The sequence below is a fragment of the Drosophila santomea genome, chromosome 2R, assembly GCF_016746245.2.
Source record: "Drosophila santomea strain STO CAGO 1482 chromosome 2R, Prin_Dsan_1.1, whole genome shotgun sequence".
NCBI lineage: Eukaryota > Metazoa > Arthropoda > Insecta > Diptera > Drosophilidae > Drosophila > Drosophila santomea.
In genome coordinates this window covers 21612136-21630240 of record NC_053017.2, presented here as the reverse complement: position 1 = coordinate 21630240, position 18105 = coordinate 21612136, and the positions used below count along the sequence as shown (strand labels likewise).

Below are 18105 nucleotides of genomic sequence, written 5' to 3'. Positions count from 1 at the left end.
CCTCGCAGCGAGCAAAGTGAAGAGCGCAAAAACGTGGACTGCAACTGAAGTGCGGACAATGCAGGGCGTTTTGAGGAGGCGAAACTGCTGCTGCTGCTTCTGCTGCTGCTGCTGCGTGAGAGCAGCAATTACACAGTTGTGCTGATTTCTCAATAACTCACCACTGACAGCACTTGATCAGCCATCTCCGAAATGGGAATTTGTCTTACATTAGAAACAGCACTGACAGCAGCCACCAGCGGCAGTGGCAATCACTACTTGCAACAGCAGCAGCAGCAACAGCAGAAGTAGCAACATGTATGCATACTAAGCTCTAGCCACAGCAGTCGCATGCCCCAAAGACACAAAAACTCCATAAGGATAATATGCGTATTTCTGTGTGTGTGTGTGTGTGTGTGTGTGTGTGGCAACTGGCAGCTCTCAGCCGCAGCAGCAGCAACAAAAGCAGCAACAGCAGCAGTAGAAGCAGCAACAACTAGCAAGAGTAACCGTTATTAAAGATTTTGAATACCTAATTATGAAAATGTCAGAAGCAAACGTTTTTTTGTTGCGCAGGGGGAGGTAAGGGGGAGGTAAGGGGGTTGGAGCAATGACAGGAACGGGCGTAATCTCCGCCAGGACTCTGCCACAGCTTTCCTATGCCATAGTTGTTGTTAGCAACAACAGCAGCAGCAACAACAGCAGCAGCAACATGAAGAACAAACTGTGTTTGTGATGTGCCTGGCAGCCAAACACGAGCTTCCTCATCTCGGCGGAGAGCAACAAAAACATGGAGGGGAGGTGAGGGGGTGCTAGTGGGAAAATATGAAAAATTCCATTTTCATGTCACTCAATTGAATTTCCATTCAAACTGCTTTTTTTTTCCTTGGCCAGATTCTCTGCGTTTTTTCCCACTGACTGACGGTGACGTCGAGCGCGGCGCTCTTCCATTTCCACTAGCCCCCCCTTCCGTTTTCCACAGCCATCCCCCCCCCCCCTCCCCATTTTTATTTTGGCCCATTTTCCGCAAACACACACACACACGCGCACACACGCACACACACAGGTTGGAATACGCAGGCATGCGGGCGTTTTGTATTTTTGGGCTTTTTAGCCAAATTAATTGCCTACGGATTTGTAGTTAGTTGCCATCGTCATCGCTTTTGTTGTTGCTGTCGAAAGCTCAAACACAAATACAGGCACAACAAATGCCTGCCACACACACACACACACACACACACACACACGCGCGCGCACACAGAGAAAATCACAATGGTTTTGGCCAAAAGTCCTTTTTGCCTTGACTGCATTCGGGTTTATGGCAAAAATAAATAAATTTTGGGTTTATCTCAATGGCACACAAGTCATTTGCAGCTGAGATTTTTTTGCTCGCTTTCCTATCTCTACTACTATTTCCCCAACCAACCAAACAACCAACCTACATACATCCTTTTTTCGAACATCCCCATACTCGTGATTATTTTTTTATTCGTCCTGCAATGCCCCCCACCCCCCTTGTGGTTGCTTTTTGATGCCAAAGGTGAGCACATGTGATGGTTCCGGGTTCGGGGTTCCGGGTTACGTCCTCCTCTTTTTCCGGGGCTGTGGAATGGGGCGAGTTGGAGCTGGAGACTGTCGAGAACAATATGTCGGGAACAATTGAAGCATGATGTGGAGATCTGTGGACTTTGGACACGAGCTTACATCGGATTAACATTGTGCTCAAGGCGTTCGAGTCTGTCGAACTCGAATGCATTAGGTTCCTCGAACGGTCACAACCGATTGTTGTGCCATAAAGCATCTGGAAATCAGCCAGCAACTGGATGACTCCAGGTGGAACTTTGTCACATGGAAGGAAAACAGATGAACTGGCCAACAGTTGTGCTCAGATTGTAAAGAGAAAGATGCACACCAAAAGGACATTAAAGAAGAAGTAATAAGTAAGTAGTTTAATAGGTTGTCGAATTAGCTTGACAACCTAAGCTTTTTAAAAATCCATTTCAAACTAGTTTTTTTAATTTTTCACAATGCTTTCTTTGGAAACATGGTCTAAAATGTATAAAAATAGTCAAAAACCTTCAGAAATTACTTTTTTGCATAGCCTAAGACCCAAACTAAATATCCCTAACGCAATACTGCAGATTTTGAAAAAATTCATTTTTGACCATTTTGCGAATTTTTATAAGGGGTACCATCATCAAAATTTGCGAAAAATTGACAAAAAATAAATCTTTCAAACTGGAATGCCAATCGATTAGGGATGTAAATACGAGCTAAACGAGCTATAACACTCGTGTTTTGGACCACGGAATCGACTGCTTTGGCCAAAATAGCGATTTTTTGGTCGAAAAATCAAGGGGTCACTTCCAGAACTAGGTCAAAAATAGTCACAAACATTTGAAAATTACTTTTTAGTGCGTCTAATGACCCAAACTAACGATTTCTAATGCCATCCAGTCGATTTTCAAAAATCCATTTTTTGCCCATTTTTGCATTTTTTGTAAGGGGTACCATCATCAAATTTTGCAAAAAATTGACAAAAAATAAAACTTTCAAATTTGACTACCAATCGATTCTGGGTGTAAATACGAGCTCAACGAGGTATGACACTCAAGATTTGGACCACTGAATCGATTGTTTTGGCCAAAACACCCTTTTTTGGTCGAAAAATCAAAGGGTCGCCCCATAACTAGGCCAAAAATAGTCACAATCCTTTGAAAATTACTTTTTTGCGCGTCTAATGACCCAAACTAATGATTTCTAACGCGATCCAGGCGATTATCAAAAATCCATTTTTGGCTAATTTTTGCATTTGCAAATTTCATCAAAATTTGCAAAAAATTAGGAAAATGTTTTTTTTTTTTTAAATTTGAATGCCATCTCAAAACTCTAAAAGTGAATGTGTCGCACAGCTAAAGACACAAACCAAAGATCCTTAACAAAGCTAAAGGAATTACGGCTTTGTGCAGCCATTTGTGTATTTATATGTACATATGTACATATCTCTGTTCTCAAGAAAACCTTAAAAAATTAGAGACCATCGCTTTAGCCCAAAGCAACTCAGCTGACCCGAACAGAACACCAGAGTCTGTGCTCCCAGGACTCGCAGGACTCTCCAGACCCTCCGCAGCCTGCGCAAATAAGTGTCCTGCGATTTTTGGGCATGCAAAATGGTTTACGAATGGGCACGGCACAGTGCCTGCTTTTGTTTAGTGGCCAGAAGCGATGCCAACTGCAGTCGCAGCCCACTTGCTCCCACTCGTGCTTATGGCCAATACACCACACTACTAAACCGAACACCGCCCACCGCCCACCGCCCCTCGTGCAGATTTATTTATAGAATTTAAATTTAAACAAAAGCGAGCAGCAGAGTGACCAATGCGACGACGGCGGCGGTGGCTGCTTTCCATGGCGCCTGCTCCTGACAAGCTGACAGGCCTGCTGAGCCTGCTGAGCCTGACTCTGGATGCCGTATCCTGGATCCTGCTACCAGGCGACATTTCCACTTGTCATGCTTTTGCTTGAGTAATTAAATAACAATTTCCCTCCGCGCTTTACACGCTGGCCGAAACAATGGCGCACACGCCATTGACAGCCCCTGGAAGTGACGTCGGATCGGATCGGGATCTGGTTGGCCAAAACCGGACGACAACTGCCTGAATACCTCGATGCATGGCTATGAGAAAGGCGCCTCTGGGTGAAGTGGAATGAAATGGTCACAAGTTGAGGCACCACCTCCAATCTGTGCCAGTGGGTCGAGTTCAGCAGATTAGGAAGATATTTTACCACTTAAGATTAGAATATGGGGATGATAGACTTAGTAATACTCCATGAATTATGCAACTATTCGGTGCAACTCAAAACCAATATTCAAATTAACATCTATTTTGTAAGCTTACAGACTTTGCAGCACTGGCTGTAAACTTTAATCGGAACTGTTACTTCGCAGCAAGTTGGCAGCACCCTGTAAGCAATTTGAAATGCAAAGTGCTCATTTAAATCGTTGCTAGTGCTTTTTTCAGTACCATTCAATCAGTTTTGGTATACAATACTCTTCCATGGAATCGTGGCAACTCTGACTCGTGATTGTCGCCATCTTAGCTCGCCTTCTTCCCTTCCTGATTGACAATCCCACGTGGACTCCTTCTTTCCGGACCCTTCAATCCCCACGTTGATTCCTCCTTTTTCCGGACTCTTCAATCCGAGGACTTAGTTGCAAGAGCACGCAATGGCAAGAGTTGGCACAAGTCACATACATTCACACCTAACCTATTGCCTCCACTTCGCAGTCGAAGCGCTTCTGGAACCGAAACCAGCGCTCCGTGTCCCTGCCCAGAAGCGAGTTGGTCGAAATCAACCCCATGGTGCCCGGCAGGAGCCGCGCGGCGGAGGGAGCAGCCGCACCATCTTCATCCGGACCGCGGATGACGGTGGAGACCCTGTTCCCCACTACTTCCTCGCCGGGCAACGGGTTCCCAAAGTTGGCTGGAAGACCCACTTTTGGCCGAACTCCGAAGCAAGGCTCCACGTTTAAGAATTGGCCGAAGATGCCTGGTTCTCTGCTCCCCACCAAGTCAGTTGGGACTTTGAATAAGTCGAGCAACAAGGAAAACCTGCATCATCGCAAGCCAGGGAGTCGCCACCTGGCTGCAACTCCCTCAAGACGCCCACCGCAGATGGATGAGCTGGCTCACGACTGGCGGAAATCTTTCCAAGTCGCCGTTTCCGCCCGGGAGAATCGTAGTAGCCCCCAGCTGACCAGTACACAAGTTGCTTCCACAAGTTCCATTGTCATTTCAAGCGACGACGACGATTACCCCGATTCAAAACTGGCAAACCTTGGGAAAAGGATCCACAAACTCACAGGAAAGGCACCGAAAAAGGCTGCCAAAGATCACAAGGCAGGAAAGGTTGCCCCTCCAAGGAGTCTAGGTACCAAGATCAAGGCCACCAGCCAGGTGACTGATCCCAGGCGCAGCAAAGTGGGTGCTGGCGACTTCGTTTACCATGAGAACCTGAATGATAAGATCGCTGTGACGACGGTGATGCCCCAGTTCTATGCCCTTTGGGACTCCTCTCACTCGCCAGATGGCCAGCCGTCGACCAGCAAGTTCAATCCACCTCAGCACTCGAAGAGTCTGCCGACAAGTGACGCGGACTTCCTCTTCGTGGAGGACCTGGAAAACAGGCGGGCGGTGGAAAACCTGATGCCCGAGCTGCTGACGCCTCCGAAAGCCTCCTCTTTCCGGCCGCTGGAAGGGAATCCTCCGACTCGGGACTTGTCTTCCTTGATGGGCGACGACGATCACTTCCCGCTTAGCATCTCCGCCGGCGGGAGCTCGAAAAGGGATCCATTGTGGGGCTCCACCTGCATTCGGAAGGAGCAGCACTGGGACGGCGCTTGGCGGAAGAACGACCTGTGCGAGAGCGCCATGCGGGAAATCCCACTGCCAGCTGCTCCTCCGGAGAGCGTGGAGAGCTGGAGAGCCGTCGAGAGCATCTGCATGCGAATGCGGGGCCTGGATGTGCCGGACAACCAGGGTTTGGTGGAGGAGGCGCCCTCCTTCGATGAGCTGCTCGATGTGCTCGGCGTCTGGGAGCAGGAGGCCAAGCAGGAAGCCAAGAATTAGTGGCAGAGCAACTATTCCTTCCTCAGAGATCTACATATATGAGAAGCATGCTGCGTTTAACTTCAGCCTTACGAACTTGCGCTCTAAATACCAAAGCTTTTTTTTTTAGTAAAAAATTGTAACTATTTTTTTTTGAAGCAAGATACAATTTATTATGATTATCTGCTGAGCTATTCAATAGTTGTATTACCTGTGCACTTCTGTGGCCAAAAACCAATATTGTTGCAAGAACTTGTGAAGTCTGCCATGTTAGGCAAATGTTGTAAACCATTTCTCGCTCACTCCCCGCATTTTTGCCCAGCTTGTAACAATAAATAGTGGGTGCAGCTGCAGCAACAATGGCTGGGAAAAACAGCAATGGCATCAATTTTTTGTAACATGTTGCCAAACATGGCAAGCGACGAGACCACGCCCACCGCCTGGAGCAGAAGGACTCCGCCCTCTGCCGTTGCCACTGATACTGCTACTGCTACTGCTACTGCTACTGATACTGATACCAATGCGAGTGTGCCAATGTTGCTGCTCCTGCTCCTGCTGCGGTGGCCACTTAAATGTCGTTATGTTGTCGGGTCACGCGCACTGCCTCCTGGCTCCCCCACATCCATGTCCACACCCATGTCCACATCCATAGCCTCGTCCCCGTGCTCGTCCATGACCATGTCCTTCGACCTCTTCCCTTTTTTTTGGGCGGCGGGTCAGAGGGAAAAACAACTTTATTGCCGCAGCAATTATGCGTAGCTAATAAAAATGTGCGGAGGTGTTGGCAGCAGCGGGTGGTCGCCAAATCGGAAAACTGCTTGTTGTGGGGGTGAGAGAGGGGGGAGCACAATTTTCCTGGGGCAGGCAGCATCGACAGCGCAGCGATTTATGCAAGCGCGAATAATTAATGCGCTGATTTATTTAAAAACGTGTTTTGGCATTCAAGTGAAGGCGCCCATTTCTAAAGAGCGCCGGTTTTTGCTCCATTAACCCACTGCAAATTGGCAGAAAACTGCGGAAATGGCCAAAAGTGCTACGAAAGTTCGCAGGACATTCGAATTTTCAGCCATTTTAAGTCGCAGCATTTGAGTGGCTCAGTGGGGGCATTAATGGGTTAACATGTGTGAATTCTCGCGCTTTGTCGAAATGCAAATTTATTTGCCAGCTTTTGACAGCAGCAACAATCGCATAACCAAAACAAACAAGGCCAACACGAAAAAATACGGAAAACGCGGCTGAAAAAATTGGCAAAAGAAGGAAAATCAAATATGTTAAGCGGCATTTAAGCGAATGTGCCTGCCACATGAGATAATGCCACGCCCCCCTCCACCATCCCCTTCACCATCCCTCGTTTGTTTGTATATTTTTCTAAAAATTTGCAGGCACTGCATTGTTGTACTTTTGCCTGTTTTGGGTCCCTGTGTTTGTTTGTCTTTTTGTTTGCTTGTTTGCTTGTTTGTTTGTTTGCCGCACACACACATGTGCGGTTCCCAGCGGCGGGTGCGCCCAAAAGTATGCAAGGCAGCCAAAACAGGAGGCAAATCAGGAAAAAAGGAAGGCGGCACACGCCACTCGTGGGTGTAATGGTGTGCGGAGACAGGAGTGTGGAGACAGGAGTGTGGGACTGAATGCTTCGCCGGAGATGTGGGAAATGTAAACGGAATTGTTTTGCTCGATGCTGCCCGCTTGTGTGTGTGTGGGGAGTGAGTGTGTCGGTGTGGGTGTGGGTGTGGGGTGAGTGTGGGAAAACGTGCGGGTGTGTGTGTGACAAAGGGATAATGACTGGCAGCCAGGATAACCCATCCCCCTGCCCACACACACATTTCGCGCTGCGTGTCTTATCACCAATGAAGGAAAACACGCACGGCCGCTCGACAAGCTCAAGGCAACGGCCAACGGGGCGTATTGACAACGACTAGGATACGCCGAGCCCGCCAATTCCCCTGCGTCGCCACTGGTGCCCGAGTTTGCTCAAAGGACTAGCGTCGGTTTATCCTGCAGGGCAGGAATGCGATATTTCAAGGGGAGTCGAAAGGGGAGTGCACTGCGAGCAGGTAAAAGTGACTATTTCAGCACATTCTGCGCCACTCGATAAGCTTTCAGTTTGCAACTCAAACAATGCGAGTTTGTTATGCCTTCATTGATGTTATTAGAGAGACGAAACATTAATTAATACTTTATACTTTTTCATGAAGTCGCTTGCAATGCAATGTTTATTTTAAAACAAATTTCCTTTTGAAACAATTATGTATGTGTTTTCCTCTGTTGGGATTTTTATTTCAGTACCCCAATTACTAATCATCTATTCGCATTTGTAAATTTAGGATCGTTATCAATTGCCTCGCTTTTCAATTTTCCCGCGCAGCTTCAATACATTACGTCGATTACCGATAGCCAGCGCATATTATCTACGCGCACTACGTGACGTAACACTGCTGTCAGCTGTTACGTCGCTGTTAAAAACAGTGCTGTAAGACGCAAGAAAGTGCCTTCAATCGCCGGTAAATTTAAATTCAAATTTTAATTCAAAGCTTAAGAAAGAATGCTGTTTTGTTATAGAAAACAAAGTCCAAAAAGTAAAGACATATTGTTTTATAAAAATAATTGCACTTTATTTAAGTTAAGAGCTAGATTAGCATTACAGTTAGGTGTCTAAAAGGTAATTTGTTCAACAATTTCCATTGCGTAGAAGGGCGCAACCAACCACGCCCACAAGTGCTGCGTGGTGGGCAACAGCATCGACTCGACTACAGTTAAATGACTATTCTTCACTGACTCAGTTTCCGAGGGGCGCTTGTAAGGTTTCAAGGCGGGCAGTACTGGGACATCATTGCGTTAACGTTAACGTAAACTAAACAAATGGTTTTAAGCACTAGTTATCACATAGTAAACTTATGGGGTAGGACTTCTCCCTCGTTGCGTTTGCATTGCATTGACTTGCAGTTGGCGGACCTCAAACGATCGACTTAGATCCGAATCAGCGATATCCCAGCAGGTATTTGGGCAGGTAAGTGATGGAGGACAGGAGGCTATAGCTTTTGGGCAGAAGAAAGAGTTGGGGGTAAGTAGGTAGGATAGGTCATTTATTGTCACGGGCACTACAGATACAGAATCTGGCCACCAGCGATATGTACAGAGTCCTTATTCCTTAGTAAATCAACCACCAACGTTTACAATCACCACATCGAGAGGACCGTAGCCATCGGAGGTGGTGGCCGCCGGCACTTCAGTTTGATCCGCGGCGCTGTTCGATCGTAAGTTTATAGGTTTTAGTTGTTGCATGGACCACACCAGTGCGAAAAATAAAATGTGTTATTAAGCAGTAATAGTATGTTTGAAAATGCGACATGGCGAAGGAATAACTATAAATATCTGATTGCTTAAACTAAGTGAGTGATTACAATTACAAGTCGAGCTTCTACCGACACCACAGAACACCACACGTAGTTGAAATGAACAGTGCTTACGAATTGGTCAATCCCTTGTAGAACCAGGACTTCCAGGACTTGGACGACTCCTCGTCGATCTTCGACTCGACCTCGGCGCAGAAGTGCTTCCGGTCGTGGGAACGCCCACTTCGGCAGTCGCAGATGAGCCGCTTCTTGCACTCCGCATCGCAGGTGGGACGCGCCGGCGAGTTCTTCCAGTAATATCTGAAAGCAGGACACGAAACTGTGTAGAATCGCTACTTTGGAAGCACTAAGACCTACTTGTAGTACAGCTCGAATAGCTCCTGATTGTTGGTCAGCTCGTTGAGCAGGTTGTTCCAGTCGCTGGGACGCAGCGCCTTCATGTTGTACGCCGCTCGGGCCGTGTAGAGCTTGTACCAAATGGGGTAGCCGTACAGATTGGCCTCCTTGAGATTCATTATCCAGGACTCGTGGTCGATGACCAGGCGCGTCGTGGCATCGTGGTCGCCATCCACGTAGTAGATCCGGTAGCCAGGATTCAGGTCGTAGTAGGGCGACACAGAGGGTCCAATGTACGCAATGCCATTCGGATGGTCTGCAAAAAAGGGGCAATACATGAGGCTGCTGTGATGTGGCTCCAAAGGATGTGGTCTTACTCAGATCGTGGGGATCGTAGAACATTTCGAACTCATCGTAGTGCGTGTGTCCGTAGAACTGGGCGGTCACTGTGCTCTCGTAGCGCGATATGATCTTGTAGAAGTTGCGCGACCAGACCTTCAGGCAGTCCGAATGTCCTGGCGGTATGTGCCCTATGACGTGCACCTTTTCGTTGGAGAACTCGGCGCTTTGCAGCTCGTAAATGAACCTGGACAGTAGATATTTAATTTGGATATAGTTCTTATTTCCATCAGCTCTCCTTACCATTGCAGCTCGGTGGCGGGATCCGTGGAGTTGAGCAGCAGCCACCAGTTCTTGTTGTTGCAGTAGTTCATGTTCAGCGAGATGATCCTGAATCCGGGTCGCACCAGCACCGAGTAGAAGGCACCGCGTCGCACCGTGTGGGTCACACTTTGGGGCAGCCAGCGGCGCCACTGGATGTCCAGCTCGTCGTAGAGCCAACTGATGGAGATGTCCACCTGGTTGACGTACGGCGGCGGAAAGCTGTTCACCGGAGCGCTCTCGTGGTTGCCCAGGGCGGGGAAGATGGGCACTCCGGGGAACATTTCGACCATCTGCTTCACGGTGTCCTTGATGATGGCCAGGTTCTCCTCCTTGGTCTGGTTCCACACGTCGTGCGGCGGCAGATCGCCCGTCCACAGGATGTAGTCGATGTCCTTGTGGGTCTCCGCTATGTGCGACAGCATGTGGTCCACCGTCCGCTTGGGCGTGTCGCACTTCCGGTAGTCGCCCCACTTCCCTGCAGCCGCATTGGGCGTGGCAGGACGTCCGCTGCTCAGGCGGCAGCAGAGCGGCTCATTGCAGTCGGCATTGGAGCCCTCCGCGTAGTGGGGATCGTAGTGGGTGTCGGAGATGTGCAGGACCTTGAAGAAGGGTGCCGCCTCCATGGGAATGGGCAGGTCTGCGAGGCGCGGTGGCTTTGGCACTGGCGGGAATATGACCTCCCACTCGTGATACGGATTGTACACGTCCGCGCAGCCGTCGCCAATCACAAAGCTGCAGAGCTCGTCGGGACTGAGGTTCACCCGCTTCAGGACGTAGATCAACTCGCTGCCGAAGAGCTGGGCCACGCCCTGGCAGACGCGGGCACTCTGGATGTTCAGATTGGTGCAGTAGTCCGTGATCATGCGGATGAGCTCCGCGTCCGTCTTGCCGGACTGGATCTGATGCTGCAGCATGCCGGCGCCCGCTCTGCAGGCGGTGCAGGTCACCTTGGACATCACGCTGTTCTCGATCTCGAAGGCCACCTGCTTGAGGTTCAGCAGCTTGAGGGCCTTGTCCACGAATGGCGGGTAGACGAGGCCATCTCCGCCGGCCACATCGTACCACAGCATCCTGGAGCTGGCGGTCTGGTTGTGCCGCATGTTGACCAACCGCTGCAGGAACTCCGCGTCCGTGCTGTCCGAGGAGAGGGCGCGGTGGGTGCGATTCGGATGGAGCACTGGCTCCAGGTGGGGCTGGATGCTGCGCGGCTGCTCCTCAATCACCCAGCTCTCCATCTCCGGCTGCGTCCAGTTGATCTGCGGCTTGAGGTGCGTGAACAGGAAGGGCAGTGCTCCAACTGCGGGGGAGGTATCATTTAGAGGCTGACTTCATTTCCATTCGTTTACTCACCATCTGCCAGTGGGAGCACGGCTATGAGTACCAGGATGAGCCAGCATTTTCCCCTGGGATTGGCATTGGCATTGGGATAGGGACTTGGCCACGGCGGCTGTTGCTGTGTCATAATGTGGGGACTACGCCAGGTTCGACGCTTCGACCAGGTGTGGTGGACTGGAGTGTGCTGCTTGACCTATATAGCCGGGTTTACCCGGAAAAAGAAAACAATGATAATGATATTAAGAGACAGCCACAGCCAGTTGGAGGTTCAAGAGTCGAGAGTCATTATATGGTGGAACGAGTTCCATTACGCCGCCTTTGTGGGCAGGAGTAGGAGTATGTTCATCAACGGTGTGGTATGTCATCAACGTTTTCGGTTTGTTTTGCCTGTCGGCATGCAGTTTCTTTCGCTGCCTGCCTGATTAATGGGTACCACAATCATAAACATTTATGTAATGCAGGGGACAGGCTCTCAAATAAACCGGCTGCCATAACTCTTTTATAGCTACGCGTTTGCGTGTTTACCCCCTTGGCAGCTCAATGGAAATATTTGCCAAGTTTTTGGACTTTTCCAGAAGGCATGGCGTTGTGTATTCTATGCTTCTGCCCATGGAAATCCATCAGCCAAAAGTCAGCTCATGTTTTACCGAGTTATTACATCTGCCGCCATGACTCAACCAGAATGAGTGAATGAATGAATGCCAAACCTGTTTGCGAATCCTGCTCATTTATTCAGCCGTAAAGGTATCTTCTCATGCAGACCATAAATTGCCCCTTGGCTTTTGTCCCTAATCCCATTGCCCCTTCCCAACTAACCACTCCCCCCCCTTCACTTCCAGTTGACCCTTTCGATGGCTCGTCACTGGGGATTCCAAATCTGAATTTCAATTTGTGTGCTGGTGTTTGACGCTTTCGTCAACATTTGACAGCACTTAAAATCTCGTTAGCTGTAATGGCAGACGTGTTTGGACGCCCACAACACAGCAGCAACATTCACAAACAGCAGCGATATCCACAACACAGCAGAAGCATTCACAACATCCACACACAGGAGCAAACAGGAGCAACCTCAACGACAAAGTCGGCCAACCGGGAATGCATCCGCATCCACATTAGATGGAATTGTGGCGGCGCTTCGTTCGGATTGACAGATACATTTGCAGTCCGCAGTTGCCGGCGACTCATGTTTGCTGTGTTTATAATATAAGCTTATAACCCACTCACTGATTTCTTATCAGGTCGCCTTATCAGCATCTGTTGCCCAGATGCCAGATGTAGTTGGCTGAAGAGCTTGTGTACACTACACTATTTGCCCAGAAGTTTGCGCTATCAAGCTGCAGTTGTTTTTGGAGGAAATGGCTTTATCAGTGTGAAGTAAATAGCACGCAATATAAATATGTTTACCCCCCACAGCATTTGAACAACAAAATCGTTTAGATAAGCTGTTTAGGTATTGAATTTAATTGTTGGGAATACACTTGCAAGCAATACATCAAACACTTGTGCAACGATTTCCAGTGAATGCTATGCTTAGTTTACTTTTTCAGCCACAGCTTTATGCGACATTTAATGCATTTAATTATTATTGGCGTTCAACAAAACACTTCAAGAGGCGTCTTTGACCCTGGGTCATCCCTCGAGGCATCCAGTGGATGGTTCACCCAGCCAAACAGCTTTGTGTCACATGACACGGCGTACAAAGTAACAATCAAGTGCGAGTAAACAAAACAACTAAAGCCAATTGATTTGCTCGTGGCGGCGGCTTTCTGGGAGCTTCGTGCTTTGTGGGGGGCCAAACCCACACCCACATCCACATCCACACCCACATCCACATCCACATTACGCGCCCCACTCAATGCCATCCAATTGGCATGGCCACAAAACAACGGCCGACCATGCTCACACATTATCCGTGATCCATGAGCTCCAGCTGGAGATGGCGGCGGAGATGGAGCTGGAGATGGAGCTGGAGCCAGACAGTCGGATGGATAGACAAGTGTCGCACGAAGGTACATTGCCCCTGGACGAGCAGAGAAATCGTGCAAACAGGGTGCAAAGACTTTTCATTTGCGAGCGAAAATCGAAAGTGCTTCTCTAGGGCGCTAAAAACTGAACTTGGTCGCAGGAAAACTGCATTATTAACACATTTGATGCGGAGGGCGGGAAAACTCGTTTCGCGGACAAGGTTAACCGAGGACAAGACTAATTTCCAGCTGAATGCAGGTCAAGTTACAGACATCAAAAAGGCATTACAAAACTATCAAACGCTCGAAAGCCAGACTCTTTGACTCTTTGACTCTGTGGCCAACCGGTTTCATCGAGCATATTTACTACACCTGCAGGCTGCAGCACGTGCTCAGCACAATGGATTTGGATTTGGATTTTTGGCACACACACACCACACACCACACAACACGAAACACACACCATCTGCTGTCCAGCTTTCTCATTCACAGCATTTTGGGGGGCTAGTCCCATTCATTTGGGGCTCTTCGCTTTGTTGTGCCGGAAACATGTGCTAAATGGAGTGGGTCCCACGCCCAAATCGCTTACTATCTACCCTCTCAATCTCAATCTCAATCTCAATCTGAATCTGAATAGTAATCTCCCAGAGCTCGACGCACTGCGTCCAACTGGTTGCCTTGGCGGTTAGAGTCTATTGTATAATGCTGCAGTCGCGGTCACGCTGCATGTAATGTTTTAATAGACATTTCTGGTTTTATAATAATTAGGAAAGCCATGGAAGATGAAAACGAAAGTGAGTTTCTTTTCTCTCCCTTGGAAATTTCGTGGCTAATTTCCCAAGAGTGATTGATAGCTCTTAATTGATTTCACAAAAGAAAGCGTCGATCGGCAGAATGTGGCCCAGAATTGGCCCATTTAACCCGAGGCACGGATGACTAAACACAAATGAATTGCTATTTAAGGCACGTAGGTGCTAGAAAGGTGACTTCTTCCGATCCTCCTCCCTCCAATCGAAGACATTTCGATCTTCCACGCACTTGGTATTCATGGTCAAGCTTTGGGGAGTGCGTGTGCCTGGTTTGGCAGTGGTCTGTGGCCAGTGGAACAGCCTCGTCATGACCAAATACTGGCCCATTTATTTGCTTTTGTGGCCCGAACACTTTGGTTAGCGGGGGCTAATTAAACATGCAGCCACATAGCCACTCGAATAGCTCGCGTACAGCAAACTGCACGCAAATAGAAACGGAGAACAAAATGCCAGAATGCCAAATGAAAGCGCAAGGAAGCGCGTAACCAGAAGTTCGCATTTGGATGGATCTCAGCCTTATACGAGATTGTAAGTCTGTGAAATGGAGTGGCGGTGATCCTTAGAATGGGCTGCGAAAAGTGAAACAAGGCGGGGATTTCGCAAGACGGTCTGCGCATGCGTGACAAGTTACAAGAAACTCAAAGTGAAATGCGCAAACGTGTTTTTCCTCTGACGAAATGTGTAGCAGTATAGAAAAGCGGGCAACTGGTTTCGAATCGAAGTGAGTTTAAGCCAAACCGAACCGAACCAAAACACGGAGCAAAACAGAAACTTCGCATATCTACCATTTACCTCTTCGAAAAGCGCTCAAAAATGCACAATCGATCCGAAAGGGGCACTTTTTGGGCCGAACTTTCGTTCTTGACCCACAACGAACCCGCCTTTGTTCTTTCGATTTCTGTTTTCTTGATTTCTTGATTTCTGGATTTTTTGTAGCGCGGCTCTTTCCCTTTTTGTTGCGCGTTTTCTTCGACGACTGCCACTTTTTCTTTCCTTCAGTTACACTATTTATAGGCAACAATATTGTGCCATAACTCGCAGCTCTCTGCTCCGGTGACTGGCCTCATTTATTTGCGATTCATTTGTTTGGCTCACGACTTTTACAGTCCGAATTATGATCTCTTCTTTTTTCTTTATTTTTTGGTACGCTATGCACTACACACTTGTCGCTTTTTCGGTTTCTTCTGCCTGCCGCCGAAGATTTCACCCGCCGCACTGAAGAATTCGCGTTTCACCGCCCAAAACAATCCACAATCCACAATCCAAAATCCAACCGCTCGCCGCGAACCGCCGACACTGAATGCCAGAAGACGAAACCGAAGACTTGGACGCGGCATTCAGCTTTGAGTCGAGCTTCGGTCTCTAAAAGTTCATGGAAGGAGAGCAGAGAGAGCATGGGGCTCGGATCCGAAGAGAGAGCTCCATTTTCTCTGGAGAGAGAGCTTTCGCCTGGCGTGCCCGCCATTTGACAATTAACTACTCATCTCTCAGCAGATTTGCTACCCATTGTTCCAAGCGGAAGCCTCTAGTATGCGAGTGTGATACAATCTAGTTCTATTGCAATACAGCCTCATTATCTCGTTTACGATCTGCTGACTCTGGAATGAGTGTGCTAGTCAGGCTAACTCTCTGTTAACGTTCGTTTCGACCACTAGCATATTTTTATATTTTATCATGACTCAAATTGGTAGAGTTTAAGTTCCGTTTACTAATAACTACAATTTTAAAACAGTCTGATTTGACCAAATCTAGTCACATTCCCACACCTTTTTGCATTTTAATTTGCCAAGTTTAATAGCCATCTTAGTTATCTACACATAGTTTAAAGTGTCACTTGGAAGGTCTTCAGTTTGCGTTATGATAATGACTAAGACCTTCCCCATGGCGACTGCTTTAAGTGTTAATGGTTAGTTAGCTGCCAACACGCATTCGCTTTATTCCTCATATTTACACATTAGACGAGGTACATTATATGTGAGCTTATATCTTATATGCGTACTACTGTATTCGTGGGTGGTATGCCCACCGTGACAAACTGTACAGACTGAAATGGGGGCTGGATCCATCAATCAAGTTCTGGGCTTCGGCTCACCGTTGGGCCCCCGCACCCGCACCCGCACCCGCATCCGTAGCCAGGTGATTTATGAGCAGCGCCTATCAGGCGGAGGACTCGATTGACGCACTCGACGAGTCACCGCACGGCTTGTAAATGGAGAACACCTCTTGCTTGTAGCTGAGGAACCGGCGCAGGCTGCTCGGATCCGGCTGCACCTGGTCGGAGTGCGGATCCGGCTGGTCCACGTCCCGGATTACGCTGGTGGCCGCTCGATCGCGGCTGGGATGGCACCTCCAGGTGAAGGTGGGTGGCCGCAGGCCGCAGCAGCAGCTGCTCCTGTCCATCTGATCCGTGGGCATGCCATCCTGGACTTTGGCAGGCGGACAGCCAAGGAAGCGCAGAACCGTCTGCTTGACCAGCGACACAGTCCGGATGGTTTGGGTGAGGAAGGTGTAGAAGATGGGGTTCAGGGCGCAACTGAACAGGTTCAGGATGCCGAAGCTGAAGTACAGCAGCCAGTCGATGGGCTCCGAGTAGGAGCCAAAGAGCCGCATGATCAGGAAGACCCAGGCGGGCAGTCGCAGGCAGATGAACACCGCCATCATCAGCAGCACCACCACCACCATCCGGCGATGCCTCGCCTCCCTGGCCAGAGCAGCAGCGGTGGTCTTCTTGCCGGGATCCCTGGCCCGCGAGCTTGGACTCTTGGGTGGCAAGGGAGTCTTCTCCAGCGCAAAGGGCACCGCCACTCCCATGGCACTGACCAGGGTGGAGGGCATGAGGAGGTCGTTGCCATTCGACATGGTCTTGAAGTGACCCTCCTTGGGCTCCTGCTGCTGCACCTGCTGCTCCTGGTGGTAGTGCCGCCGCAGCCACAGTTGCCTCGCAATCACGGCGTTCAGCCAGAGGAAGGACACTATGCAGGGCAGGAAGATCAGGGTGAACAGTATGACGTAGTAGAGTCCGACGTCGTGCTGAAACGGAATATTTATATTTATAGAATTGCATAAATTGTTTTCGACCCGGCTGATAAGATAATCCGAACATTGATTCAACAACTCGACAGCCCCCCGTCCAAATCCCCTTAATCGCTGTCAACTAAGCGAGTACTAAGCGATAATCCCATCCAGTCAGTCGTTGACTTACGTCGCCGGCCAGGCACATGTGCACCATTTCCAGCTCGGTGACCACCAGCTCCTCGGGCACAGCGGTGGCCACCTGCTCCTTCATCCCGCCACTCTCCTCGCCAGAGTCCTCCACATCCAGGAGAAAGATCTTCTGGTAGTCGTAGATGCCCAGCAGCGGGCCAGAGGAGCCAATGGAGCAGGCCCAGATGAGCAGCATGCACAGGGTGCTGAAGCGCTTGTCGGGACTCCAGAAGCCCAGCACGGGTCGCATCACGGCCAGGTAGCGATCCAGGGCGATGGCCACCAGGGTCAGGCTGCCGGACAGCACCGACGTGGTGGTGATGAAGGGCACGAACTTGCACATGAAGCCACCAATGGTCTGGGGAGATTTGCAATTATAGTAACTAATCACATGTGGCCAATCTCTTCGAGACTCACCCAGAGCTGCAGATACTCCGCCTGGAACTGGGCCATGTAGGACACGGCGCAGAAGACGCTGGAGACGAGGTCACTGCAGGCGAGGGAGATGAGGCAGGCCCGGAAGAAGGGACGCAGCTTCCGGCGGGTGTTCACGTAGAGGGTGCCCAGGTTGCCGGAGAAGGCCAGCACGAAGAGGATGCCCACCACGGCGGAGAAGGCGTGCCGCTTGAAGCCGTTCAGCTGGCTGAGATCGCCCACGAACACGCCCGGAAACGGCTGGATGAAGGGACTCGGCGTGGCCTCTCCGCGCTCGGCGAATGCCCATTCTAGGTACAACTCCAGCTGGTCGAAGGTGTAGTGGAGCAGGGCCATTGGCGCACTGGAGCCCGAAAGTATGCCGCGCAGGGGTTGCGAACCTGAAAGCTTCCGCCAGCAAACTGCCGCTCAGCCGACG

General features: G+C 49.5%; 3 protein-coding genes across 7 annotated transcripts; 1 reads left to right on the top strand and 2 right to left on the bottom strand.

Annotated features, from left to right (window-relative positions):
* Positions 1–1280: 1280 nt before the first annotated feature.
* On the top strand, positions 1281–5952 carry LOC120446831. Of its 2 annotated transcripts, none has more exons than XM_039628015.2 (3): positions 1281–1919; positions 4081–4210; positions 4269–5952. In XM_039628015.2, exons 2-3 carry the CDS (start codon positions 4208–4210, stop codon positions 5607–5609), a joined length of 1344 nt encoding a protein of 447 aa, XP_039483949.1. In that variant the 5' UTR covers positions 1281–1919; positions 4081–4207; the 3' UTR covers positions 5610–5952. The 2 variants fall into 2 exon arrangements, with proteins under 2 accessions (XP_039483949.1, XP_039483948.1); XM_039628014.2 differs by having other exon boundaries at positions 3990–4210.
* A 2226-nt stretch (positions 5953–8178) lies between these two features.
* On the bottom strand, positions 8179–15359 carry LOC120445570 (sphingomyelin phosphodiesterase). 4 transcript variants are annotated; one of them, XM_039626056.1, is made up of 7 exons: positions 14834–15359; positions 11291–11468; positions 9920–11237; positions 9655–9863; positions 9299–9593; positions 9056–9241; positions 8651–8832 (listed from the first exon to the last, which is right to left on the bottom strand). In XM_039626056.1, the coding sequence occupies exons 1-7, from the start codon at positions 14834–14836 to the stop codon at positions 8745–8747; spliced, it is 2277 nt and encodes a 758-aa protein (XP_039481990.1). In that variant the 5' UTR covers positions 14837–15359; the 3' UTR covers positions 8651–8744. The 4 variants fall into 4 exon arrangements, with proteins under 4 accessions (XP_039481988.1, XP_039481990.1, XP_039481991.1 ...); XM_039626057.1 differs by having other exon boundaries at positions 14841–15359; XM_039626058.1 differs by having other exon boundaries at positions 15212–15351.
* Positions 15360–15972: 613 nt separating this feature from the next.
* On the bottom strand, positions 15973–18039 carry LOC120445645 (gastrin/cholecystokinin type B receptor). Its single transcript, XM_039626185.1, has 3 exons — positions 17670–18039; positions 17251–17610; positions 15973–17078 (listed from the first exon to the last, which is right to left on the bottom strand). Exons 1-3 carry the CDS (start codon positions 18021–18023, stop codon positions 16206–16208), a joined length of 1587 nt encoding a protein of 528 aa, XP_039482119.1. The 5' UTR covers positions 18024–18039; the 3' UTR covers positions 15973–16205.
* Positions 18040–18105: the final 66 nt, after the last annotated feature.